This window comes from Ammodytes marinus, assembly GCF_949987685.1.
Source record: "Ammodytes marinus genome assembly, chromosome: 8".
NCBI lineage: Eukaryota > Metazoa > Chordata > Actinopteri > Uranoscopiformes > Ammodytidae > Ammodytes > Ammodytes marinus.
In genome coordinates this window covers 19,020,912-19,032,973 of record NC_137212.1, presented here as the reverse complement: position 1 = coordinate 19,032,973, position 12,062 = coordinate 19,020,912, and the positions used below count along the sequence as shown (strand labels likewise).

The 12,062-nt window shown below is 38.9% G+C and overlaps 1 protein-coding gene across 2 annotated transcripts in view; it reads right to left on the bottom strand.

The window, feature by feature from the left end:
• LOC307254287 (guanine nucleotide-binding protein G(q) subunit alpha) overlaps positions 1 to 12,062 on the bottom strand; it is a 55,135-nt gene that overhangs the window by 20,763 nt on the left and 22,310 nt on the right. For both annotated transcript variants that reach the window (XM_080032595.1, XM_080032594.1), the window contains exons 2-3: positions 1,751 to 1,935; positions 366 to 520 (exon numbers count right to left, since the gene is read on the bottom strand). In XM_080032595.1, coding sequence (XP_079888721.1) covers positions 366 to 520; positions 1,751 to 1,935 — 340 coding nt within the window. The remainder of the gene's footprint in view (positions 1 to 365; positions 521 to 1,750; positions 1,936 to 12,062) is intronic.

Here is a 12,062-nt window from a genome sequence, read left to right as displayed (position 1 = left end):
ACTTCATCACAATGCATTTTATATACATTGGAGGTCACAGTTGGACAGTATTTTATATTCTCTACCTCTTCACATTAAGTAAATAGTCAGTTTGCTCTAGTATAATAAAATACTGTAGAATAGTTCCCCCCCACTTTCAAATTTGTTTATTATGTTTTATTCGAAAGCTGTCATCAGCATGCAGCATACACTTTAAGTTTAATTGTTTTCTAAGTAGCCTCATTATAAGTAAGAATTGATAACTAGTAGCCTATTAACTTGTTTTTTTTTATTTAAGGAACTTGCGCCCTTTGCCGTCACACAAATGAACCGAATTGCTTTCATGTCCAATAAAAAAACCTTTGGCAACCCTACTATAGACGTACTATTTGGTTGAGTCGGAGAGCTGGTATTCTCTCCTGCGATCATAGGCCTCCTGGATGCCAGGGTCAGTCCAGAGCATCTTTATCGCACCGATGTACGGCTGATCGAATGATGAAATCTTCTCCACGTCCACCTCACGCACCACCAGGGCATTATTCTGGGAGAAGAAAAAACAAAGCATAAAAAGCTAACTAAGGATTTGATGCAAAATTAAATTAATGTGTGACAAGTGAAGTAAAATCCAAAAGGTTTTTCTTCTTAGGAATCTAATGCCTTTCTATTGGCCACATTAAAGCGGACCTATGATGCTTTTTGACTTTTATGACCTATAAACGTTGTTATGATGATTCATAGTCATGCTTAACCATACTAAATTATCAAATAATGACTTACATGCATTTCGACGTATTCCCTGCTGACCGTCTGGGGTGTCTGTGCAGAGCACTAAACACTATTCTAGCCAGTCGAGAAGTCACGTGTTCAAAGCGGTCTACCCTTCCGTAACTTTGTGACGTCGCATGTAACTTTGTGAAGTCACCACGCGGATGTTTCCATGTATGGTAATGCTGTCACTTCCCTGTTCGCGTCTGCCTCGCGCCCTTATAGGTCCATGCTCGCGCTTCCCGCCACTGAAAGTGTTCCGGAAGGAAGGTAACCAATCACAACGGAGTGGGGTTTGCAGGAGGGGGGGAGGGGAGCGGAGATGGCCGATCACAGGCGGAGGGAGCGGAGATTGCCGAAGCACACACACTCAAGTGTTGACAGGACGTGCTGGATCGCCAAAATAAGAGAAAGAGCTTCCTGAAAATCTACATAGTTTTTTGTGATGTGATTCGTGTCAGGTTGCTCTATAGCAGTGTAAAACAAGAAATTAAGACCAGAAAAGTAGTATAATAGGTCCTCTTTAACTACCTCAGTAGTACCAGCAAGTATATATTACATTATGTATACCTGCTCTAAAGCTACCCTTTTCCAGATTACTTAGAATGTACCTGGCCTGGATTAAGTTATAGTGAAATGATATCAGAGGCCAGAGATTACTATAGGGGAGCAGTTTATTTTTATTTATATATTATGACACTGCCAGATTTGTGATCTATTGCATATATATTGCATGAAATTAACTGAACCTTAGCGTTATACTGGACTAAACACAACTGCAGGGTCGGTTCAGTCCATCTCCTATGAAATGGTAATGGCAATTCACACTAAGACAGAGAGTGTCTGTAACCTCATCAAACTCACGATTATGTCACACAACAACAGTTAAAAAAACAAAACAGGAGTGGGTTATTGAGGTATGGTCACCTCCACACAACGATCTTCAAACCTCTCCCCTTTTCTCTGAAAAATCTATAAATAAAGAATTACACTTGACGTTACACACCTTGTTCTGTTCAAACTTAAACGGGATCTTGAGGGTCTCAGTTGCACGGATCATGGCCTGCATTGAGGTGAAGATGTTCTGGTAGACCAGTTTGGTGAAGCCCTTCTTGTCCTCATCTGTGTAGCCTGACCCATGGATTATTCTCATCTGCTTGATGAAGGTGCTCTTGCCACTTTCTCCAGTACCTGAAGGGGAAACCAGAGGTTAACCGACAACTGAAAAAGGGGCGCATGAACTCACAGTTAGGGTGGGTCATGTGAACTAAAATTAATATTAATTGAATGGGTTGGGTCAGATAGATGAGTAACATTTTACTCAACATTCATCTTTTTGTTGTTCAGTGAAATTATTGATTGTTCATAAAATAATCAAAACTTGATAAAGTTCTACTTACAAATAAATCAGTTTAATTGTATTATTTTGCATGGATGTCTGCCTATGAGAAAACATAATGTTTATATGTTTAGATTTATGTTTGGATATGAAACAGATCATTTATATTACCGCCATTTAGTTAATTGCTAGAATTCCCAATTTTGAATATTCCCCAAATTCCCGAGCGAAAGTTCCCATGGAAAGTTTCCGGAGATTTACAGGAAACTTTCCACCCCTTTGCAACCCTACAAGTAATTAACATTAGGTCCTATAAATGTAGATAATGTAAGAGCCAAACAACTTTAGTGTTAGTTTCCTGCCCAGCTGAATTACTGTTATGTTAGTCCGAAACACAGGGGAGAATCAAAATAGGACTAACTCCCGCTCAACCACACACAAGCGTGCTAGATTGAGTTAGGCACAGCCCTTCCCATCAAGGAGCTGCGCTACGTAGATGTAATTCAAAAGTGAGGGGGATGCCTTTAGCAGTTTTCCTCTTTTGTGGTAACCAATTGATTAGCTACAATTAATTCATCCTCGTCTAACAAATCAATTCTAAAAAAAAACATTGAGTTCTTTACAATGTAGTAATTTTAACATTAGTGAAGTCCGCAAATGTATTTGTGCTGCTCTAAGAGAAATTCTACTAAACAGTAACATGAAAGACCCGTGGGTGCTAAAATGCTCTCAATAGAGTACACAAAGCACAACTAACTTTGTCAAATTGTAGGCTTTTGATTTGATCTAACTCATATTTCTGTGGTAATATACTGGCCAGACTTTCTGTCCACCTCCACCCTGGTGCGACGAGGAAGGAATCCACACCATCATGCACCCATGCAGTGGTCAAAACCTCAATGCCAACTCAGTCTCTGCGTTTTACCAATTCTGGCTGCTTAGCTGAACTGGTCATTCTTCCACACGGTTAACCTATTGGTACATTAGCTTTTTTTTTTATTCCTTTAGAACAGTAACATATTGCCATCTTCTTGGTTTGTATTTGAAAAAAACAAAAACAAAGTGTCCTCATGTGTAACATACTAATGGTTAGGGGTGAAATGGATCACGTTTGATCCGTGGTCCAACCCTCATGGTTCGGCACGTGAACCGCGGATTGGGTGAACATGCAAGACATTGATGATCATTCTTCAGTCAAAAAGCTAAATTATAAAATATAGCTGTCTCTTCCTCCCTGTTTATCTGCCTATCTTTCTCTCTGAATCACTACTATCCATGCTTCAGGAAGCAGGATTATAACCTCATTTAGCAATTTTTTTGTTTTTAAATATTTGAAGATTTTATTTAAAATAGCCTTTGTGTACATTGGCTATTTTGTAATTCACTGTGGATTTTTTAAATAAAACGACAACGATAATTGAAAGCAAAGTCATATTCGTCTTGTTATCTTACGAACCGTGAGTTTTGTGATCCGTTGCATCCCTGCTAATGGTTGTATCATGTAATAGTGGTGAGCCAAGAAATGAGAGTGTTACATAATTTTGCAAGTGACTTAGAATAAGTTTTTATACAAAAGTCCAAAATATATGTGGACAAATGATTATGGGTCTAGATTTAGTTCAGCTATTGTCTCTTGTCCTCTTGGTTCTATCGTCCTGAGATGTGCAATGTAATCACTGTTTTGCAATGTAATCACGGTCACCACAGAGGCTCTCTTGCCAGTCAGAAACCACATGAGGGCTGCATGGCTCACCTCAGCTCAACAAAGAGCCGGGTAGACAAAGTTCACTGCTTCACTTTTGTTACACAGTGGCTATGCATATGCACACCTGCATAAACACACAGAAGGGCCTAGTCTAGAGCTGCAACGATTAATCGACAAATCGATTATTAATCGATTATTAAAATAATCGGCAACTATTTTGATAATCGATTCATCGTTTTGAGTAATTTTTTAATAAAAAATTTCCAAATTCTCTGATTTCAGCTTCTCAAATGTAAATATTTTCTGGTTTCTTTAATCCTATTATGACAGTAAACTGAAATATCTGTGTGTTTTGGACATAATACATTTGAGGACGTCAACATGGGCTTTGGAAAATTGATCAACATTTTTCACCATTTTCTGACATTTTACGGACCAAAACACTAATCGATTAATAATCAATTAATCGAGAAAATAATCGTTAGTTGCAGCCCTAGCCTAGTCATAGAGAAGGAAACATGCTTGCACATGAAGGGAAAGAAATACACTGAATCCCACAAATCCCTCTCTCACTCACACACACACACTAACTTCGACTGAAAGTTCTATATCTTTATATGGACATATTCAGTGTGCAAGCTAGCACTCTAGGCTGAGTGAGGAGACGCCAGACTCACGATGAAAGCATCAGAGGAAACATTCAAAAGACAAGGCAGTTAGCGGTCTAACCAAAACTCAGCCTCAAGTCTCACTATGAATCTCTCCACAGCAATTCTCCTCTCCTCCACCCCATTCCACCAACTATTTTCTCCCTCTACAACCCTGAATCAGCTTGTAACTCTCCCTTCTCCAAAACTTCAAGGCTCACTGCAGTTTCAGCAACGCTTTGTTTTGCTGATCACCAGGGCTGCTCAAACAGACAATTATTTTGATTATGAATTCATCTATATATATATATATATATTACTTTCAAAAAGCTGACAGTACGGTTACACAGAGACAGAGTCACACAAAAGCATATTTAAATGAAAAACTATAACCAGCAATTTGTGATGTTTTTATGGACACTTCAACATGGGTTTGAGTGCCAAAATAAACTTGTGATGCGTTTACTCTTTGCTAAGGTGAACATTTCCGAAGATATCCACAATTGTAAGGACACTTGTTTTCAGATGGGTGATGTTGCATAGCCTGTTCTTGCCTTTTTTCCCCCTGGAAAAACATCAATATACTGCACCCAGAGGCCAAAAGGCAGAAGCCTTAAAAGGAAGTACATATACTACCTGAACACAATTTTTCATTCAAATTAGTCAATTTTCACATGAGTACACACTACTGTCTTTGTCTGCATTGCAGTGACTATGCTCACAGCGTTATTTTGTCACCATCTCCACACAGTAGGCATCACACATTAGTAGAGCAGAAGCCTCACTGACAGTTTTATACACATTAACCAAAGATTCAAATTCTGTATTAGATAAAACAAAACTACAAATAATTTTTTACAGTTACTCTAATAAAGTGTTTAAAACATTATTTATGTCAAATACTGGAATAAAGTGTCCTAGACATAAATTAGGGCTGCACAATTATGGCCAAAATGATTATCACGATTATTTTGGTCAATATTGATATCACAATATTTTACCACGATTATTCAGTCATTTCAGTGAGTAAAATATTTGTATTGGATTGTCACGTAAACATAACAACTTTCATATCCATGTGATCGACTATGCAATATTCCTGCTAATGAACACATTTTTGTATAAAAAAAATAATTCTCAGTATTAACCTGAAGTCAACCCATTTCCACAAAGAAAAATATAAATCAAAATATTGCACCAAAACTTTACACAAAATCAAATCAACAGAGCACTGCTTTAACTTTTCCTTGTGCTACATTTCTCTTAAATAACACATCTTTGCAGACAAATAAGGTGTTTAGTCACCTGACCTCATTGCATCCCCTAGAAGAAAAATATAAACTATTTTACTCCATTCATTGTACCTGCATGATGGATACGTATAAAACTTGATTTTGAACTAAATAAAATTGTGCATAAAATGTATAACTAAAATAATTATACTAGGAGCTGCGCCTTGTCAAAATGAATCACAACCTATATGGCTCTACCATGCCAGAATTTAATTTGAAAGGACGTCCACAGGAAGTGGCAGGTAACAAGCAGCAACATTCCACGTTAGTAAACCGTTGTTGCCTCTTTCCTCTTATGCCTTCACTCGCTACCATGCTCGCAACGCGAGGTTTCATCTGCGCTTCAGGTCGTGTGAACGGTGAAACAGAGCAGAAGCACTGACTGTAAGGAGTTAATATTGGGTTATAAATCCGGCGCACACAAAAAAGAGACTCACAAGGGGATGTGTGTGATTTCACACGCGCAGATATCTGCTCTTGCTCGCGCAATAAGCAGCTTCCGCTCGCTCGTGGAGTGCTTTCTATCTCTGCGGGCGGAAAGCATAGATAGTAAATACAGTTATTCAGACAGCTCTCTGGGAGCCTGGGGTTGCCAGGTTGGAGCATGGACAGGCACATGATTAGCGAGTGGTTTGGGGAGTGATTGATTTGCTGCGCAGCGGAGCACACGCTCAAAAATATCGCACAGTCATGTAAATGACATCGTGGGAAGCCAATATCGTCATTGTGATGAAAATTCGATATATTGTGCAGCCCTAACATAAATACATCGAATAAGGTAACGTGCACCACCTGCACCGAGTTTTTTAATATGGTCTACGGACGGAAGGTTGTAGACGTGCCTGGTAAAACATTTGAAAAGAGAGTTGATCGGAGAGATAGAGGGGAGCGGGTGTTCTGACAGGCGGAGTGATTAGGTGCATCACTCCCGTCTGTACAGTCTGTGGTCGGTGATTGCACACACGTGCCTGCTCACTGGCAGAGTTGGAAAGTTTATACACGATGGTTGAAAAAATCGTAGGCTGTCACAATGGATGAGAAAATCTTCCTTGTAGTCAGTGATTCTGTTGGTGGGAGGCGAATTGATTTTCTAATGATAAATGTTTGTCGCCCCTGCATTACTTAAATTTTTTAATGTAACGTTACATCCTTATAATACAGTGTATCGTTACACACCTTGAGTCGTCTCGTCTCACACTGTTATTCGGTCGATTTCCATTTGCTCTGCACTAGGGATGGGCATAATTAATCGATCGTTAAGAATTTTGTCAATCACGTGAAATTGTTATCGATCATATAGCCGTTGTGTTGCGCAGCCTGAGTCCCGATGCAATGCAATGCATTTCACTCACATTTCACTATGCGGCAGCACCATAGACCATAGACATAGCAAAGAGACATCTGACCAGCAGGGGGAGATACTTTACTACTTGTAGGAGACAACAGAACATGCTCAGGCAGCAGCCTGTGAGCTGCAGTAGATGTCAAAACACAAACATGAAGAAGTCAAGGCGAAGTTTGGCATCGGACAGCTTGCGAACTGGGTCAATTAAAGATTCTTAACCCGTGTATTACTATAACACCTCAACAAACCGAATTATGTACCACTTAGGGCAGTGTTTCCCCCAGGATTTTTTTCAGCAGCGGTGGCGTGGTCCCCGCACCTCCTAGGGGAGTCCGGGGGCATGTCCCCCCGTCCGAATTTTTTTTGTACCCTTTACATTTGCATGGATCTAGTGCACTTTATATATTGCATAATATGCACTTATTACTATTTAGATAGATGGGATTATTGGTGTTGTAACTTTGCCTTTTGTGTCTTTATTTACAGACTTTGACATTTTTGTTTAGAAATTAATATTTAAACACAAAATGCCACAACGCAGAAAATGATTTGCACAATTTATTTACAGTTTTTGCCTAATGCTTAAACCAGACCTCCAAACTCATAAGAGGTGAAAAAGGTGACAAAAACCCGACCCCTCTAGAAGACTTGGTAAATCGGGGGGGTTTTCCTTAATTTGATTTTTTGGGTGCTAAACTAGTAGTGACTAGTGTGCAGTGGAGAGAGAAAAATATGCAGATAGATATAGAGGGAGGAAGAGATAGCTTTATTTTATAATTTAGCTTTTTGATTTGTGAGAGTGATCATCGCTGACTTTAGACTGAGTCAGTCTGTCTGCTCCATGAGGCTCGAGCCCATCAGCTGAGCGAACAGCTGTCCGACACGGAGATGAAAAACGAAACTGAAACTTAACTATCCAGACCTGCCTGGACTGGTGGATCAGCCAAATATAAATGAATGCATATCGTACCTACTAAACTGTGACACAAGTAATGAGTTGTGGAATTTGCATCAGTAGCCTACAGTATTCTACATTTTTCTCTCAGCCATTAACTGTTTTGTTAGTAGGGGTGGGAAAAAAAATCGATTTTCCGATTAATATCGATTCTCTCTCGAACGATTCTGAATCGATTCAGAAAAGTTAATAATCGATTTTTATTTACTTTTTAATAATTTTTTTTTTTTTAATTTTTTTTTTTTTTTTTTTTTTTTGTAAATACTAATACTTCCTGCGCCATTGCGCATGCACACCACACATGTGCGAGTTGTTTCCAAAGTGGCTTCAAAAGGGCTGAGAGCAGCAAACCCATGACCTGCACGGCTTTATCTCTGTTTACGTTTTTGTATGAGAGCTGAATTCCAAGCCATACTTTTTGTACAATGTGTTGAAATGACATAGAAAATAGATAATATAATAGAAATCCTATAGAAACATGATTTACGAGATTAGAAATAAAATAAAACTGAATCGGTTTAGTTTTTACATACTTCCATATTGTGTTGAAAGCTGCATTGATTATTGCACTGTTCATAGAAAGTCATATTTGTGACAAGAAAAGCCTTTTCTCTAATACAATATTAGAGAAGGTAATTCATCTGTTGATTGTCTTTAATGATCATCACAAAAGTAGGAAGTGATTAGCAAACTCTGAGTAGCAAACTCAGATGTGCATATAAATATATTTTTGAAATTCACACATGGGTATGTACATAAAAAATGTTTTGCATTGAGATGCATTGAAAATCGATTTTGAATCGAATCGTTGACCTCTGAATCGGAATCGAATCGAATCGTGAGGTGCCAAGAGATTCCCACCCCTATTTGTTAGTGACTGTTCCGCGATCTGTTTGTATCAGAGCCATGTCGGCAAACTGACACAAGACTAAAGGGACTATACAGTGAGCTGCTTCCCTCCGTTAGTTTCTGTTTTCAGCCGAATAAGTTACATTCACCTCCGACGCATGGACAGTGTTTACGTTAGGCATTGCCCCGTTTCTAAAAGGAGCTGTACCAAAAACAAACAAAAAAGCAGAATAATGAGGAGGAGAATAATTTTAATAGCAGCGGCGGAGAAAATATAGCAGTGGCGGCGCGCCGCTGCTGTGTGAACGTGGGGGAAACACTGTAGGGATGTCCATGGTTAACTGGTTAACCGTTAAGAATCTTGATGCAGAATACCTGCTACATCCCATGCAGTTTGGTTTCAGGACAAAACACTCTACTGAAACAGCATGTTGCTATTTTATAGAATCAATCAAAGCAAACCTGGATAAAGGAGGAGTGGTAGGAGCCGTTGTTCTAGATCTCCGCAAGGCCTTTGACACCGTTAACCACCAGGTACTCCTATCCAAACTGTCCAACTACAAGCTGTCTTCAAATACTTTAAACTGGATTGAATCATATCTCTCCAATCGTACCCAGAATGTCCGTATAAATAATATAACCTCATCATCAAAAGCCGGCACAATGGGCGTGCCTCAAGGCTCCATCCTAGGACCGCTGTTATTCAGCATTTATATCAATGATCTCCCAGATGCATGTGATGGAGTGGAGGCTTTGATGCAGATGACACAGTCCTCCATACATATGGCAAGGACGCAGCTGATGTTGCTGCAAAACTGTCAAATGCAATGGAAAAAGTTTCAGCATGGCTACACGATTCATACCTTACATTTAAATGTGGATAAAACAGTCACAATGTTTTTCTCAAACAAAAGATACAATGGTGAAATGCCCAACATTTCTGTTAATGGTCAAATGATAAAACATGTCAAAGAGGTTAAATACCTGGGTATCACATTGGATCCCACACTGAGTTTCAAGAAGCATGTTAAGAAACTGAACCAAAGCTTGAATTTTAACTTAGCCAATTTCAGACACATCAGAGGGTCACTTACAACGGAGGCATCTATGATATTTCTTAATGCTATGATTATGTCTCGTATCAGCTACTGTATAACCTGCTGGTCTCAGGCAAACAAATCAACATTAAAATCAACTGAAAGTCTCCACAAACAAGCTCTTAAAATATTTGACAGAAAATCCCAACAATATCACCACTGTCAAATACTCTCCCATTACAACATACTAAACTTTGAGAATTTCGTCAGGTACTCGAATATCCGTATGGTTCAAAAAATATTAAACAATAGTGCTCCCCCTCCCTTGAAAATGCTCTGCCCTGAAATTACCTGTAGAACTACAAGGTCCACCACTAGGGGGGAGTGTAGAGTCCCTAAAAAAAAAATCAACATTTGGTCAGTCCTCTTTCTCCTACAGAGCAATAAAATAATGGAACATCATTCCAAATGAGCTGAAAGTGTTGGCAGACTTTCACTTGTTTTCAGGCCAATTTAAGAAATGGATTGTCAATAACCAAACCTGCACGCATTAGTTTAGTCTTTAAAAGTCCTCGTTTTAATGATAGTTTTATCTCAGTGTAATTTTAAAATGGTGATTTCATGTGTGCCATGTAGTGATGTGATATGTATATATACTGTATATTGTTGTTGTATTCTGTGTTGACCTGCACAGGGACTGCAGATGGAAATTAGCAAACTGCTATAATCTGGTACAATGCATCATTTCTCTGTGAGATTAATGTTACTTTGTACATGGTCCCTGACAAATAAACTAATTAAAAAAAAAAAAAAAAAAAAAGAAGATCTTTAACCGGTTAATACTAAAGGTTAAACGGTTTAAAAAAATTAAATCATCTTAATTTCTCTGAAATCCGGACTCTTATTTTGATATCGCTAAACCGGATGTAAGAATGCCAACTGTCGGTAAAGAATGAAAAGAGTCGTGTAGGCTACTCTCAACATTATAATAGGTCCATGGTACGCTCCCAGAAAGATAGCGAGTCACAACTTATGGTCACAACACTCCCCTGCCATGTGTTTGTATAATTTAATTAACAGCGTGGGCTCCCGCTATCTTTACATAGCGCAAGCATTAGTATTCTTGAGGTGGATACTGTCCTGCATCTATCACCGTCTCAGTGAGTGTGAGAGAGTGACAGACGGGCAGTGAGTGCCCCTGCACAGACACAGAGAGGTCTGCCATGCTTGTGTGCGAGGATCAATAGCGAAAATCCGTCATAAACAAAAGCGTTAAGTACCATTATGCAGTACTGATAACGTTGGAGCTTATCAATACTACGGTCTTTCAAAATGTTGCCCCGTGCTCAGCACTACTTAGCACCGGGTTTCGATAGGCTACCCATCCCTGAGCCCGTGTGTGTGTAAATGTCCCTTTTCACTCACTTATTTCACTTTCTGCTCCTACATTCGCATACTAGAACTCTTCTTACAACAGATAAGGTGCCGTGTGAATGTCAAAATATAGGCATTTAAATTGGCTACTGGTCCTTGAATTGTTTTTAAATTAATATGCAGGTCCTTGGAACAAAAAAAGGTCGGGAGCCCTGCTAGCCCTGCTATAATGTTTCAAGTATTTCACTATAAATAGGCTACATTAAATCTTAACGGTTAATAACCGTTAATTCTTGTGGTTAACCGGTTAAAGAAAAAATTCTAAATGGCCATCCCTAGTACCACTTGTACAATGAAACAAAACCTACATCCGACCCCGTTTGCGCCGCTAGCATTAGCGGCTAACTTTAGCGTCTATACTTTCCTACTTCGCCTTCATCAGGGAACTAATTTGCACATTTTGTTTTTAAATTAAGTAACGTTAGGTCCTTTACCACTCAGAGAAACGTGCCGTGCCCTTATAAAGTATATGCCAGCATATTAGGAGGCTCATATGTGTTTAAAAGTGTTGTTAGCATTGGCTCATTGTTGGCAAATAGCCTCAGGCTTTAACCAGCTCCGCATTTTATTATTTTATTTTTAAAAGCTGCCTTGTCTTAATGGATTGTTGTTTGACTAGAAGTTATTGGAATAAAGATTTCATTGAGTAGAAACATCTTGTCTACAGTCTATGGTAAAAACGCTGTATTTTGGATGTTCTGTTGGCATTTTTTTA